At 40.8% G+C, this 17309-nt stretch overlaps 1 protein-coding gene across 1 annotated transcript in view; it reads left to right on the forward strand.

Moving 5' to 3' along the window:
- LOC122551515 (dual 3',5'-cyclic-AMP and -GMP phosphodiesterase 11A-like) overlaps positions 1–17309 on the forward strand; it is a 411702-nt gene that overhangs the window by 382692 nt on the left and 11701 nt on the right. Inside the window, exon 19 of the mRNA XM_043693531.2 lies at positions 9711–9794. Within this exon, the coding sequence (XP_043549466.1) occupies positions 9711–9794 (84 nt within the window). The remainder of the gene's footprint in view (positions 1–9710; positions 9795–17309) is intronic.

Raw genomic sequence — 17309 nt, forward strand, 5'->3', positions numbered from 1 at the left:
AACAAGAATCCAGAGAAAGTATATTCCTGTCAGGGTGAAAGGGAAGGCTGGTAGGTATAGGCAATGCTGGATGACTAAAGAAATTGAGGGTTTGGTTAATAAAAAGAAGGAAGCATATGTCATGTATAGACAAGATAGATCAAGTGAATCCTTAGAAGAGTATAACGAAAGTAGGAATATACTTAAGAGGGAAATCAGGAGGGCAAAACGGGGACATGAGATAACTTTGGCAAATAGAATTAAGGAGAATCCAAAGGGTTTTTACAAATATATTAAGGACAAAAGGGTAACTAGGGAGAGATGAGGGCCCCTCGAAGATCAGCAAGGCGGCCTTTGTGTGGAGTCACAGAAAATGGGGGAGATACTAAATGAATATTTTGCATCAGTATTTACTGTGGAAAAGGATATGGAAGATATAGACTGCAGGGAAATAGATGGTGACATCTTGCAAAATGTCCATATTACAGAGGAGGAAGTGCTGGATGTCTTGAAATGGTGAAAGGCGGATAAATCCCCAGGACCTGATCAGGTGTACCCGAGAACTCTGTGGGAAGCTAGAGAAGTGATTGCTGGGCCTCTTGCTGAGATATTTGTATCATCGTTAGTCACAGGTGAGGTGCCGGAAGACTGGAGGTTGGCAAGCGTGGTGCCACTGTTTAAGAAGGGTGGTAAAGACAAGCCAGGGAACTATAGACCGGTGAGCCTGACCTCGGTGGTGGGCAAGTTTAGATTAGATTAGATTACTTACAGTGTGGAAACAGGCCCTTCAGCCCAGCAAGTCCACACCGCCCCGCCGAAGCGCAACCCACCCATACCCCTACATTTACCCCTTACCTAACACTACGGGCAATTTAGCATGGCCAATTCACCTGACCTGCACATCTTTGGACTGTGGGAGGAAACCGGAGCACCCGGAGGAAACCCACGCAGACACGGGGAGAACGTGCAAACTCCACACAGTCAGTCGCCTGAGGCGGGTATTGAACCCAGGTCTCTGGCGCTGTGAGGCAGCAGTGCTAACCACTGTGCCACAGGATGTACATGTATTTGGAAATGCAAGGACTAATTCGGGATAGTCAACATGGCTTTGTGCGTGGGAAATCATGTCTCACAAACTTGATTGAGTTTTTTGAAGAAGTAACGAAGATGATTGATGAGGGCAGAGCAGTAGCTCTGATCTATATGGACTTCAGTAAGGTTCCCCATGGGAGACTGATAAGCAAGGTTAGATCTCACGGATTACAGGGAGAACTAGCCATTTAGATACAGAACTGGCTCAAAGGTAGAAGACAGAGGGTGGTGGTGGAGGGTTGTTTTTCAGACTGGAGGCCTGTGACCAATGGAGTGCCACAAGGATCGGTGCTGGGTCCTTAATTTTCTGTCATTTACATAAATGATTTGGATGTGAGCATAAGAGGTACAGTTAGTAAGTTTGTAGATGACACTAAAATTGGAGGTGCAGTGGACAGCGAAGAAGTTTACCTCAGATTACAACAGGATCTGGACCAGATGGACCAATGGGCTGAGAAGTGGCAGATGGAATTTAATTCAGATAAATGTGAAGTGCTGCATTTTGGGAAAGCAAATCTTAGCAGGACTTATACATTTAATGGGAAGGTCCTAGGGAGTGTTGCTGAAGTGCAGGTTCATAGTTCCTTGAAAGTGGAGTCGCAGGTAGATAGGATAGTGAAGGCGGCATTTGGTATGCTTTCCTTTATTGGTCAGAGTATTGAGTACAGGAGTTGGGAGGTCATGTTGCGGCTGTACAGGACATTGGTTAGGCCACTGTTGGAATATTGCATGCAATTCTGGTCTCCTTCCTATCGTAAAGATGTTGTGAAACTTGAAAGGGTTCAGAAAGGATTTACAAGGATGTTTCCAGGGTTGGAGGATCTGTGCTATAGGGAGAGGCTGAACAGGCTGGGGCTGTTTTCCCTGGAGCGTCGGAGGCTGAGGGGTGACCTTATAGAGGTTTACAAAATTATGAGGGGCATGGATAGGATAAATAGACCAAGTCTTAACCCTGGGGTGGGGGAGTCCAGAACTAGAGGGCATAGGTTTAGGGTGAAAGGGGAAAGATATAAAAGAGACCTAAGAGGCAACTTTTTCACGCAGAGAGTGGTACGTGTATGGAATGAGCTGCCAGAGGATGTGGTGGAGGCTGGTACAATTGCAACATTTAAGAGGCATTTGGATGGGATATGAATAGGAAGGGTTTGGAGGGATATGGGCCGGGTGCTAGCAGGTGGGACTAGATTGGGTTGGGATATCTGGTCGGCATGGACGGGTTGGACCGAAGGGTCTGTTTCCATGCTGTACATCTCTATGACTCTATGATTCTACCTAATTCCACAGAATGGTGCAATTTCGAGGTTGCTATAAACTTAAACCAGATGAGAATTTTGCAATAACTACTTCATATTGAGAGAACTCAAGAACTACAGCTTCCTGTTAAAAATATATTCTTTAGAAAACTTACTGTATCTGTAATTATAATGCAAGATTCAGGTTATTAATGCTCAGTACAACAGTTTACTCTGCATTTAGAAAATTAAAGTGTATTATTAATTAATACAGCAGTGCTGTAGTCTGGTGTGTTGGAGAGCAACATTGTACTAGATATTGATGGTAATAGGTCTATCATCTAAGATTTTTACAATGCCTTCTTGATATTTGTTGATGTTTCTGGATGAATATGCATGGAAAATGTCATGCACTTTCCCATAGCAATGCAGGGAGAGATAATACGTAGTGAGCTTGGACAATACTTAGTTCCTGAATATTGAGTAACACTGACAGAAACCTGAAAGCTGTTCTCAGGGCATGGAAGAATAATAGAAACATAACATATTAAAGAAAAATGCATGACTTAGAAAATGTTTCATAGATAAATTATACTCTGGTTAAATAAAGGGGAAACTGAGATTTAAAATTCAGTCTTTTGGAGCAGTTATAAAAAAAAGCCACATTTTGTATGTAAATTACATTTTATATCTTAGAAAAAATAATTCGATTAAAAACATCCCTAATGGTAAGTAGGATTTCTAAAGATTGAATTGAATTTGGCTGGTGCTGGAAGTACTGCAATGCAGAATGGAAAAAAATATTTGAGATACAGGATGTAAACACAATAAGTAAGTAAAGACCTTTCAGTTAGAGGCACAAAGCAGATGTTTTGCAGTTGTGCATCCAGCAGAATATTAAAATCTTCACAAAATTAAAATATTTCATTTGAAGTATTCAATATAATATAATCAATCCTTAGTTTTATCTATCATGTCAGTTAAGTGTTTATAATATTAGATTACTTAAGTGTGGAAACAGGCCCTTCGGCCCAACAAGTCCACACCGACCTGCCGAAGCATAACCCACCCAGACCCATTCCTCTATATTTACCCCTTCATCTAACACTACGGGCAATTTAGCATGGCCAATTCACCTAACCTGCACACTTTTGGACTGTGGGAGGAAACCGGAGCACCCGGAGAAAACCCACGCAGACACGGGGAGAATGTGCAAACTCCACACAGAGAGTCGCCTGAGGCGGGAATTGAACCCGGGTCTCTGGCGCTGTGAGGCAGGAGTGCTAACCACTGTACCATATATGCCATGAGTTTAATTCATAATGTTTTGCGACCAGGCAACACTCAGCATTTTGTGACATTTGTAGAATAAGAAAACTGGGAATATTACACAGTGCAGGGCATAGAATGATGCTTTAGACAATAGTAACAAAAGATGTTTAAGTACATTAGCAATGTTCTTAACTTCAATTTCATGAAATACACATCCACATAAAATGTTATTAGGTATTGCCATTTTTACTTGTATATGCATATTTTTAAATTAAGTGATGCAATCAATCATCCTGGTTAAATATAATTGCATATTTTACCTAATGCATTTTGATGCCATCATCTATCTCTTCAGTAGTGATTACCTATTAGCGAGTTTTGAGAAGATTTGTAGCTCAGGTTGAGGTTTTGGATGTAGGTTTGCTCGCTGAGCTGAAAGGTTCATTTCCAGACATTTCTTTACCTTGCTAGGTAACATCTTGTGGGCCTCATGCGAAGCAATGCTGAAAATTCCTGATTTCTATTTGTATGTTTGGGTTTCTTTGGGTTGGTGATGTCATCAACCTGGACTATAACCAGGTTATAGTCCAACAAATTTATTTGGAAGTACTAGCTTTCAGAGTGCTACTGGTAGCTAGGGGAGCAAGATCATTAGACACCGAATTTATAGCAAAAGATCACAGTGTCATGCAACTGAAACAATATATTGAACAAACCTAGATTGCTGATAAGTTTTACATCTTTTAGAATGGGTTGCAGATTTCAGTTCATTAATATGTAAATCCCAGAATTTCTTTTAAGAACCATTTTCAAGATAGATTAAGGTGCATTATTAAAAAAGGTGCATTTTTTAAAAAATTTGCATTCGCAAAATTGTATTTGCAGATACATTCTATTTTTGTTCAAAAAGTACACAATCTGCAGGCAGTCAATCCATGTAACATTTTATAAATTCCTACTTTGGAAAGAGAACCAGTCTGACTCAAGGAAGTCACACCTTTAATATATTGTCTGAGCTGAGATGTCATTTTTTTTATAAAACCTTCAGTTATCTTGAGAATGTGACTTGAAAGAAGTTCTGGGATTTACCTATTAATGAACCGAAACCAGCAACCCATTCTAAAAGATGAAAGACTTATCAGCAATCTAGGTTTGTTCAATATGTTGTTTCTTTTGCATGATACTGTGATCTTTTGTTATAAATTCTGTGTCTAATGATCCTTCCCTACTAGGTACCTGATGACGGAGTAACGCTCTGAAAGCTAGTACTTCCAAATAAACCTATTGGACTATAGCCTGGTGTCGTGTGATTTTTAACAATGTTCATGTTGTAATCTTTACTCCATATTACTCTCTATCTCCCTCTGCGTCTCTATCTACTTCAGCATTATGTTGAGTTTGGCTCTAGGTAGAAACAGATAACTCAGTTTTGCATTTTTTCTGAGCATGATACATCCATTACTTACAGTTCACTTGTTCCTTTGAGCAATTTTGGAAATTCAGATCTGAATTCACTGCTTTGGTCCTTTAGTTTTTTTTTCCATTTTGTAAATTCATTTCAAGTACATACATGCCTTTCTGCCTAATAATGAGCATCCTTAGTTTGGTTTTTCTGTAGTGTTTCAAATTATTTTCTGTCCTTGGATTTGAGCTTCAGATTGATCCCTCCTGACCTTGTGGTCTAAGTGATGAAGGTTGTAATGTAACTGACTTTTGTCCTCTGAGGGTAGTGGAATTCTTTACTGCCATTGAGGCTGGGTCATTAAGTGTTATGGGATTGTGTTCAAATAATGACTGAAATCAGTGAGTGGTGAAAATCGCCTCTTTATTCAGCAACTGCATAACACCAGTTCGTGGCAGCCATAGAATCCCAAAATACAGTTCTTATAGTAGCCTTTTTATACAAGGTTCTTACATATATTGAAATTCCATTACGATGTGTCACATTATTTTATCTATAGTACACAGAGGCTCGAGGGGCTTCTGTCCTGAGAGACAGTAGATGGGTTAAACCATGTGCCAATGCTGGCTGCAACACCTGATAGGATTAAGAGTGCCTGTCCAGTCTGCTTGCATAATTAAAAGGTGTTAGTCCTTTTGTCTTTTAAGCTCGTAATTGTTAGTAAAAATACTAAGCCTATATACTCTAAACAAGTTAGAAACCTGTACTTAATAAAATAATAAAGAATATTAAATTGATTAACGCAGCTGGGTTGTGAGGTTTGTTTACTATTTGCCAGTGTGAGTTTCATTCATTCATGCAATTTCACATAAGTACTGTTTTGTCAGTTAGTTTCTTAAAGGGATAATGGCCCAGTTAAAAAAGGCATTTAACAGGTACTTACTAACTGGGCAAACTGTTTGGTGTTGTGTAATCTATGCAGGGCCGAGAGATGGTTGGTATGGGCTGATTAATAATATAATCTTTCCATAGTTTCGGATAGATCATGGAGATGAGATAGCAGGGATGTATTCTTTTGGGTAAAAACAATGACTGCAGATGCTGGAAACCAGATTCTGGATTAGTGGTGCAGTTCAGGCAGCATCCAAGGAGCAGTAAAATCGACGTTTCAGGCAAAAGCCCTTCATCAGGAATACAGGCAGAGAGCCTGAAGGGTGGAGAGATAAGTGAGAGGAGGGTGGGGGTGGGGAGAAAGTAGCATAGAGTACAATAGGTGAGTGGGGGAGGGGATGAAGGTGATAGGTCATGGGAGGAGGGTGGAGTGGATAGGTGGAAAAGAAGATAGGCAGGTAGGACAAGTCATGAGGACAGTGCTGAGCTGGAAGTTTGGAACTTGGGTGAGGTGGGGGAATGGGAAAATGAGGAAACTGTTGAAGTCCACATTGATGCCCTGGGGTTGAAGTGTTCCAAGGCGGAAGATGAGACGTTCTTCCTCCAGTTGCCTGGTGGTGAGGGAACGGCGGTGAAGGAGGCCCAGGACCTCAGGTTAGTAGTCTTTGATATTTATTCAGAGGTAGCTTTTGATGTAAATAGGTCTGATAATGTTGAAGGAGCAGTAATGGGTTTGGAAGTATTGTTTTAATTTTAGTCTACCTAGTAAAATATACTACAGAATCACAGTTTTATGAATGAATGAATAATGGGTTAGTAAAGGGTTATGAATGAATGAACAGGAACCTGGTATTAATGAACATAGGCAGTTGGTGAATGAGCTAATAAAGATAACCTATAGCACAATTTCTCACAGTGTATTCAAGGCTGAGGCAGACAGATTTTTAATCAGTAAGGGAAGTGAGGGTTATGGGTAATAGGCAGGAAAATGAAGTTGAGCATTATTATATCAATCATGATCTCATTGAATAGCCCCAATAGACCAAATAATCTACTTCTGCTTCTATACTTTACAGACTTAGAAAGTAGACAGACTCCTGCTCCTGTGTCTACTTAGAAATGCGTAGAGTGTTCATTGACCTCTATATTAGTGCTCCAGCATTTATATATTTTGTAAATTACTTTCTCTGAAGGAAATTACTATCTTCTTTCTCTGGCTCGTTGACTTCTTGGATAGTGTTTTTCTTTGAGAGCAATTTCCTCAGCTTTGAGGATAATAATTTCTTGGAGCAGCATACTAGGATAAAATAACAGACTTTTCCACAGGTAATACAATCTACAATTCAGGTGAGACATTCGTCACATGTTTGGACAGCACGATCATGACAAGATATTAAAACTTTTCATTCCAGATTTTTTTATTGAATTCACCTTTCACCATGTCCATGGGTTCATGTCCCAGAACATTACTTTGAGGTTCTGGATTACTATCCTAGTGACATTACCACTAGGACAAAACCTCTCCCTTCAAACCCTGAGGAATTTCAATAGTGTTTGATTCCTTTTCTCTAGTTCTCCTCTTTCTGACCTGTTGTGAAGTCTCAACATATTCAAATGTATCTGGAAGCAGCAAAGTCAAACTGATGTTGGCATGTTAGTCTAGGTGTTCTTCCTGTGCTGCTACATGTTTTAGTTACTTGGCTGTTTTCTCTTATGAGTTTTTCCCTGCAAAGTGTGATCATTGGGAGCTTGCTACAAGGTTTCACCGTTTGTTGGGTTGAGTTCTAGACAATGTGAAGTCTTTCTATAAGGTAAGGAAATAGCTGGACTCTTGCATTTGTTTTAAAGCAATTGTTTACTTACACCAATCTAACTATATAGCAAACCATGTACAAAGTAGAATGATGTGGGTACAGTGTGCAATTCTGGTCACAATATTACAAAAAATATATAGAAGCATTAGAGGGAAAACCTTTTTTTAGAATCCCTATAGTGTGGAAACAGGCCCTTTGGCCCAACAAGTCCACACCAACCCTCCAAAGAGTAACCCACCCAGACCCATTCCCCTACCCTATTACTCTACATTTATCCCTGACTGAAGAAGGGCTTATGCCCGAAACATCGATTCTCCTGCTCCTTGGAGGTCAAGCGTAGCCTGACCTGCTGCGCTTTTTCAGCAACACATTTTTCAGCTCTGATCTCCAGCATCTGCAGTCCTCACTTTCTCCTCCCTGACTAATACACCTAACCTACACATCCCTGAACATTATGGACAATTTATGTTGGCCAATTCACCTAACCTGCACACTTTTAGGTTGCGGGAGGAAACCAGAGCAAACCAACGCAAACATGGGGAGAATGTGCAAACTCCACACATTCCCCTACCCTATTACTCTACATTTATCCACCTTATCTACACATCCCTGAACACTATGGACAATTTATCATGGCCAATTCACCTAACCTGCACACCTTTAGATTGCATGAGGAAACCAGAGCAAACCCACGCAAACATGGGGAGAATGTGAAAACTCCACACAGGCAGTCACCTGAGGCTGGACTTGAACCTGGGACCCTGGTGCTGTGAGACAGCAATGCTAATCACTGAGCCACCATGCTAATTATTGTATGAAGAAGGGTTGTAAAGGTTGTGTCTGTACCCATTGAAGGACGAAAGATGATCTTAATGAGAGGGTGGAAATTGAGAGGATGCTTCACCTTTTGGGAAAGACTAAAGGAAGGGATTCAGTTGAAAAGAAGGGGTCTTCCATTAAAGATGAGCAGCATTTTTGTTTCTTTCAGACAGCTTTGGACAATGGAATTCTCCCCAGAGAACAGCGAAGGCTGGATTATTGAATACTTTAAGGCTGTTGGAGAGATTCCTAATGAACAAGGGAGTCAAAGGATCTCAGGAGCTAAACAAAAATGTGGAGTTGAAGCCACAATCAGATTATCTTGTAAAATGGCACATGCAGGCTCGAGAGGTTGAATAGTTTGTTCCTAATTTGTATGTTCATAGCATCATAATCCAGGCAAAATTGGCTCACCCAGCACAAAAAAGCAGGAAAAAAGCTAGTGCTTTTTCCAAATAAACCCATTGGACTCTAACCTGGTGTTATGTGATTTTTAACTTAAACACTTTTAGGTTAATATTTTCTAATATTTCATTTGACAGTGGTTAATTCATCATGTTGCACTTGCTAGATTCTGCAGATTATGATGTTTTAGGAAGGCTTTTCAAATTATGTGCATTTTCTCAGATGCACAGATATTCATAGGTAAATTTGAAACATATTTTCATACAAAAATATGTTTAATCTGCTTTGAAACTATTAAATCATTCAGTAGATTTTTAAAATCACTTTAAATCTGGTTACTGAAAGATGGGAACTGGACACTTATTAGAAGTTCTTATTTTTGGCAATTAAATGTATTTTCAGTGGTATCAATAAAATTGCAGGTTCTCACTCTTAATTACATCAACAGATAATTTTAATGTAGGAATTAACCCAACTATATTCTATTGCTTTACCTGTTCATTGAAGCATCTAAATTTGATATTTGACAAACAATTTTATTGGGATTTTAATTTGTCACCTGACCTGTACAATTTTAAGTACATTTTGGGTTCAATTTCTCAGTTGCCTTCAAAGCAAAAAGTCTACGTTTGAGATCTGTCTTGTTGTCAGCTTTAAGTATAGAGTAAACCATTCAAAATCTTTTACTATTCTATTTGAGAGTAGTAAAACAATAAACCTATATTTAGAATGTGATAATTTCCACAGAAAACACTTTAAGACCAATTTCAACAAGAACTGATTCCTAATTATTATTGTTTCCAGGCCATTTTTGATCGTAATAGAAAAGATGAGCTCCCAAGGCTCCAGTTGGAATGGATCGATGGGATATGTATGCCCCTCTATGAGGTAATGATTTTAAGCAATTGAAGTTTAACTTCTATAAGATCTATAGTCTGTTATTTCTTTGGCCTATGACATCAGGCAGGAATTTACAAAGACTGGTTTAGCTCCAATGTTTGATCTGTAACCAATTGGCACATTCAGCTAACTGACTCTTTAAACATTGTGGTGGAATGTCAGATTTAAAATAAGGTCACCAATTCCACCTCAAAGTCCCAGATGGCCTCCTTTCACGATCGCAACTTCCCTTCCCACGTGGTTGATGATGCCCTTCAGTGCCTCTCCTCCACGTCATACACCACCACCTTGAACCCCACTGCTCCAACGCATCATCCTCTGCCACTTTCGCCACCTCCAAACGGTTCCCACCACCACAGATATATATCCCTCCCCACCCCTATCAGTGTTCTGAAAACTCTGTTCCCTTCACAATCCCTCATCAGGTCCACGCCCCCCACCAGCCCACACCCAACTCCTGGCACCTTTCCCTGCCACTGCAGGAAGTGCAAAACCTGCGTCCACACCACTCCCCTCACCTCCATCCAATACCCTAAGGGATCCTTCCACATCTATCAGAAATTCACCTGTACCTTTACCAATGTCATCTACTGCATATCCGCTGCACCTGGTGTGGTTCCTCTACATCGGGGAGACAGGACGCCTTCTTGCGGATCATTTCAGAGAACATCTCGGGTACACCCACACCAACCAACCCCACCACTCCGTGGCTGAACACTTTAATTGTCCCTCCCACTCCATCAAGGACATGCAGGTCCTGGGTTTCCTCCACCCCGAAACCGTTACCACCCAATGCCTAGAGGAGGAATGCCTTATATTCCACCTGGGGACCCTGCAACCACACAGGATAAATGTGGATTTCAACAGCTTCCTCATTTTCCCTCCCTGATCCAAATCGGCATCGCCCTCCAGACCCTTCTATCACTCCCCCCCACCTATCACCTTCTCCCTCACCTTCATCCACCAATCACTTTCCCAGTACCTTCCCCCCCAATCTCACCCCCCTCTTATTAATCTCTCAGCTCTGACCCACAAGCCTTATTCCTGATGAAGGGCTTTTACCCAGAATGTTGAGCCTCCTGCTCCTCAGATACTGCCTGACCTGCTGTGCTTTTCCAGCACTGCACTCTTGACTTAAAATAAGGTTACTTTTGTATTAATAAGATAAGACAATTAAGTGTTATGCACCTAGACATTTTCTGCAGTATTCTGAAAGCAGTTCAGAGAAAAGATCAGCAAATGAAATACTTCTCCCATCAAAGGCACGTGATAATTTACTACGCCAGCCATTGTATCTCTGTGAATGGTCATGTTCTTATAACTTGATTCTTTCCAAGCACAAATGATCTCCCGATATAATGTGTTTGGCCTGTAGCTAACAGTGAATTAATTCCATGTACACTCTAATAGTTTTGTGAATCTCAAGTTAATAAATGTTGATGCCTTAGGAGCAGTCTGCTGTTTTGCCATTGCTGTCGAGCACTGGAAACTCTAAACATGATGGGGCAATTAGTCATCCAAGCCAAAGCCACAGATTTGGTCAACTAAAACAATCAGCAAGTTGACAAACATATGACCCTAGACAGCTATTACTGAATAGAAATTGTTTGTGCTTTGGGCAAACAGTAGTAAAATTGACCTTTCATTGCTGACCTCTTATTATTCATATCATGTCCCTCAAGGTACACTGTTCTATCATCCAATCCAATTTCATGTGGTCATTAAGTTCTCACAAACATTCACGCTAATGTTTCTTTTTAAGTGTCTTATTTTAACACTTCTGGTGAATGCAGAAAACTTTTTGTGAGTAATGTTGGCTTCTGTTGTCTGGCAAGCAGCAGCTGTCAGCAGGAGGATCCAATCCAGATTTTCCATCCACATCCTCTCGCCTTCCCTTTCTGATACCCTCTCGCTTTCCCTCTCTCCCTTTCCCTCCGCTTTTCAACATCCACAATCAGAAACTGTTCTGAGTATATGATTCATTGTGTTGCTTAGTTATATTCCCATGCAACGTAGTGTCAGGATAAGGAGTCAATCATTTAGGACAGAACGGAGGTGAAATTTCTTTACTCTAAATGTTATAAATCTTTGGCGTTCTCTCCCCCAAAGGATTGTCGATGCTTTATCATTGAGGATATTTGAGGCTGAGATGGATGGATTTTTGATCACTCCAGGAATTGATGAATCTGTGGTTGGGCAGTTGGCAATGTAGAAATAAAGATGAAGATCCACCATGATCATATATGATGGTGGAGTGGACTTGAAGGGTCTGAATGGCCTTCCCCTTTATTAATGTTATTTGATTAATTTATGTCCTTAAGATATTTCATACTTATAAGTGAGCCCAGAATTAGGGGTCAAAAATGTTAATGACAGTCACAAATAAATCCAATCAGGAATTCAGGAGAAATATCTTTACCCAGACAGTGACCAGACTGTTGATCTCTCGACCACAAAGAGTAGTTGAGGTGAGTTATGTATATGTATTTAAGGGGAAGCTGGAGAGAGTTAGGAATAGAGGATATGTAGATAGATTTAAGTGAAGCAACGTGGGAGGAAGTTCATGTGAAGCTTAAGCACATCAGACTGGAGGCCTGTGACCAGTGGAGTGCCACAAGGATCGGTGCTGGGTCCTCTACTTTTTGCCATTTACATAAACGATTTTGATGCGAGCATAAGAGGTACAGTTAGTAAGTTTGCAGATGACACCAAAATTGGAGGTGTAGTGGACAGCAAAGAGGGTTACCTCAGATTACAACAGGATCTGGACCAGATGGGCCAATGGGCTGAGAAATGGCAGATGGAGTTTAATTCAGATAAATGCGAGGTGCTGCGTTTTGGGAAAGCAAATCTTAGCAGGGCTTATACACTTAATGGTAAGGTCCGAGGGAGTGTTGCTGAACAAAGAGACCTTGGAGTGCAGGTTCATAGCTTCTTTAAAGTGGAGTCGCAGGTAGATAGGATAGTGAAGGTGGCGTTTGGTATGCTTTCCTTTATTGGTCAGAGTATTGAGTACAGGAGTTGGGAGGTCATGTTGCGGCTATACAGGACATTGGTTAGGCCACTGTTGGAATATTGCATGCAATTCTGGTCTCCTTCCTATCGTAAAGATGTTGTGAAACTTGAAAGGGTTCAGAAAAGATTTACAAGGATGTTGCCAGGGTTGGAGGATCTGAGCTACAGGGAGCGGCTGAACAGGCTGGGGCTGTTTTCCCTGGAGCGTCGGAGGCTGAGGGGTGACCTTATTATTTTATTAAACAAATTACAAAACAGTTTACAAAAAACATTAACAGCTGTACACAAGAGACAGCAATTTTACAAGGGAGAGGAGCAGCAAAGCTAGGCCCCAAACCCTACCATTCAACCATTTTACAGGGAGAGGAGGACAAACCTCAAATCCCAGTTCCACATATGACAAAACAGTGACAATGACATTTGTACATTAGACAATACTGTTACATACAAAAGTGCAGACAATACAGACCCAGCAAGCCCCTGCCCCTGAGGGGTGACCTTATAGAGGTTTACAAAATTATGAGGGGCATGGATAGGATAAATAGTCAAAGTCTGGGGAGTCCAGAACTAGAGGCATAGGTTTAGGGTGAGAGGGGAAAGATATAAAAGAGACATAAGGGGCAACGTTTTCACGCAGAGGGTGGTACGTGTATGGAATGACCTGCCAGAGGATGTGGTGGAGGCTGGTACAATTGCAACATTTAAGAGGCATCTGGATGGGATATGAATAGGAAGGGTTTGGAGGGATATGGGCCGGGCACTGGCAGGTGGGACTAGATTGGCTTGGGATATCTGGTTGGCATGGACGGGTTGGACCGAAGGGTCTGTTTCCATGCTGTTCATCTCTATGACTCTATGTGAGGGGCAGATGGCCTTTATTTTTGCAATAGATACGACCAGACAATTCATGCTATGGAAGACCAAAACTTCAGAAATGTTTGTTAGACAGTTTCCAGCCAAGAGACTATTGAGCCTGGCCATGTGGCAGGGCCTGAGTATTTAAAAACAAAAATACACAAGTGGAAGATTAGGATAAGGGAAGCTGAGCTGAGGTAAAAGGGGAGTGTGAGTGATGTGCAAAACAAGAGGTCAATGACTTGATCATCTGCAATTTGCAGGTCCTACCAGATAGTAGGCTGAGGATGATGTGGGATTCGCAAAGCGATATGGGGCAGTAACATGGTCTCGGCAGCAGACAGTTCAATAATGCAGAACACATCTGCATTAGACAGTCTACAAGATGCAGATGTGCTTATCTCCCACCAGTTTTCTACTGCACCTTGTGGTTATGTGTGAAATTCTCCTGTGAGTGAGGGAGAGTAGAAAGAGTGTCAGTGAGTGTGTTGTAATGTGCTCGTGTAATGTGCTTGCCATAGCTGAATAGCTAGAGGTGCTTGTAGGCTGCAAGCAGAGGGCACAAAGGTGGCAGCATGACTTGGTATGTTAGGGTGAGAAGGAGTATCTGATCATCAGATATAATTGCTGAAAAGTGAGAGGTTGATGGAGTGGTGGTAGGAATGTTATCTAAAGATATATTCACTGGCTTTGACCACGCATGATAGGTCAAAGAACTATCTGCAGCACAGCAGCCAGGTTTGGAATTATCTTTGGAATTACCAGCTCCTCTTTGTTTGTTTTGTTTCAAGAATCTCCTGCTTCCTTGTGGAATCACGTCCTTTCTCTTTTTCTCACTTCCTCTCATTACAGCCTCCTATGCAGCCATCAAGGACCTGCAAACTCTCGCTATGTCCCATTTTTCATTGGCAGCTCTCTGCCTTCCACCAAAGCCTTGCTGAGAAGGCTGTATCAGTTGCTGTAAATTGAGTGTATCTCCCCTTTTAAAAAAATGCAGTCTACCTCTTCTTCATCATGGCCCAGCTCTGTACCCTCCCCACTGAAATGGCAGCACATTTTGCATTGGGCTACACAACACCAGCTTGTTGAAGAGCAGCCAGCACTCAGTTTGCATGCTGCCAACCTCAATGAGACTGGGCATGGGTTGACCATGCATTGTGATCTCCATACCCAATAATAAGCCATTGAAATGTTCCAGCATCTCACATCTCTGACATCACAGAGAAGAATGAGATTGGGAAGGATTCCTGCTTTTGAGTGCTATTCACTTACCATTGCTAGAAATAAGTAATATGAACACTGAATTGATGATCCAGTTTTAGGAAAACACCCGGGTGGCCAGTGACAAACACTGCCCTTCACCTCAAAGGGCAGTGCTGTGTGATCAAAACAGTGAAAGGGAGAGTAGGGACTAAATCAAAATATGATCCAGTTTTACTGTGAGGGCCTCCAAACAACCTAATAAACTTCTTTAATTGGGTAAGTGCTGCCTCAGAACTCATTTAAATTGGGAGTCAGGAACCTCAGGACAGTGGAAATGAAACAAATAGAAACCTAGAAGGATTTTTTTTTGTTTTATTTACTGTGAATGCTTTAAATTTTCCTTCAATGACTGTCAATTCAGAATTATCTTCAACTGGCATTGCAGTTGTAGAAATTGAACTAAATATTTCAAACAAATTTCAAGTAAATTCGTATTTGATTTGTAAGCCAACTGGCTTTCACTTCTATGTTTAGGAGTTTATCTAAGTTCCAAGTGAAAAGGTATTTTTGTCATTCACTTCCAATTAAATAAACTTCTGTGTTTTTAACATATGGCAAAATGTTCTCACTACTCTAAGAAACATCAGCTTGCATTTACATAGCTCCTCTAACATAGAGGAAAATATCTCAGGGTGCTTCACAGAAGTGTAATTGAACAAGAATCAACATTTGGAGGTGACTGAGCCCAGGAGGAGTGATTACCTAGCTTCTCATTAACATCTACCAAACACACACAGAAACAATCAAATAAGACCTTGGGCACAAGTGAATAGGTGAACTCACCCTCAATTTTCGAAATGATACCCCTCAACAAGTCACTCATCACTTTGTTTCATTTTGAATGTTTGGGAGAAATTCAGATGGTAACTTGAATTCTGGACTGGAGACTGTGTTCCTTTTTTAATAGGAGAAAAACAAAGCTGACTTCTGCTTCAATTCTTTTGCTTTGTGGGCTGTTTAATGTGTTTCTTGCTTTTCCATACTTTGTTTTTTTTCTTTTTCAGTCTAATGTATTCTGTCACCATTTAACTTCTGGTTTCACTTTCCTTTTTCCTATTGAACTGGGAACTATCACCAAGAACAGCATTCTGACTAGTTAACCATGTGTCCGTGTATGAAATGTTTCATCTTCAGGTCAGTGTGATTGAGGATCTTGTCTACATGAATCTGCATTAGTCTGGATACATTTGAACAACAACTTTTTTCTTGATATATTAACACAACATGCAGGCTTTGATTTACACTAACTCAGAGTGCCTTCCCTATGTGATTCTTTTCAGCTTATCTTAGTCATATGTCACATCATTCCATCATGACCCCAGAGACTCAATTTTAAACCCATTCCTTCACATCATCCCACAAATATTTGTTTTCATTATTTACAGATATAGCACACCACCCCAACTCAATCTCAATCAAATTTGCTTCTGGGAATGATAGTATGGTATGTTTACTCTAAGTTCTACTTGCATGAGCTTTCTTTGGCTATTTGTAGAGCTTTCATGGTTCCTCTATCTTCTTGTCTTCTTCAGAATAGCAGGAATACAGCCACTGGTTCTATTTTCAAAGATATTAAGGCTCCTTGGTTTCTTTGATAATACTTTGTGATATTTCCACAAAATGTAGAAACACATTGGCTATTCATCTCAACACCAATTCAGTCTTGATGTCTGTTTGGGATGCACACTCTTTCTCCTGGCTGAAGCGTCGCAGTTTTCTTGCTCAATGATGGTGATGATTGAAGATCCTGGTTTGTTTTGCTCTTGAAACATCTTCATATTGTCTCACTTGATTATGGTCTTCCATGGTTATTTGTGATTGTAATTTCTGAGACAATGAAAGAACTTGCATTCACAATCTTCTCCAATTAGTAATTCTGCTGATAGTAGTGTATTCTGCAATGGTGATGATTCACAACTCAGAGTCAAATCAAAGTAGTTAGTCTGCTTCAGGAGTTATTTTATGGTTCTGACGCCTCATTCTGAATTACCATCCATTTCGGCTATCAAGGTGAATTGAATTGAATTCGCCTTTGTTGAAACGTGCACTTGAATGAGTGCAGTAAAACGTTTGTAATGTCACCACTTCACTGCCATCTTAGGTACATGGTATGAGTTACAGACTTGAAAGAATTGTAAGGTAAAAATCAGTATATGAATAACGAATAAAGAATAAAGAAGTTTTCTTTTTAAAAAGTACTCAAATTTTAGTCTTTTCACTAAGTCCGTGCCAACAGTCAGCCTTCAGACCAATGGGCTGGGCTTTCAAACCTCGACGCCTCAAATCCAGGCCCCAAGGGGCTCACCTCCACGCCAATCTGCAACTCACTGCCCTCGTGCCGGCCTGGCCTGGGAATCACTGTCTCCACAC

Source organism: Chiloscyllium plagiosum, unplaced genomic scaffold (genome assembly GCF_037043375.1).
Source record: "Chiloscyllium plagiosum isolate Xiang-an unplaced genomic scaffold, Cpla_swu_hap1 HiC_scaffold_7, whole genome shotgun sequence".
In the NCBI taxonomy this organism is placed as follows: Eukaryota; Metazoa; Chordata; class Chondrichthyes; order Orectolobiformes; family Hemiscylliidae; genus Chiloscyllium; species Chiloscyllium plagiosum.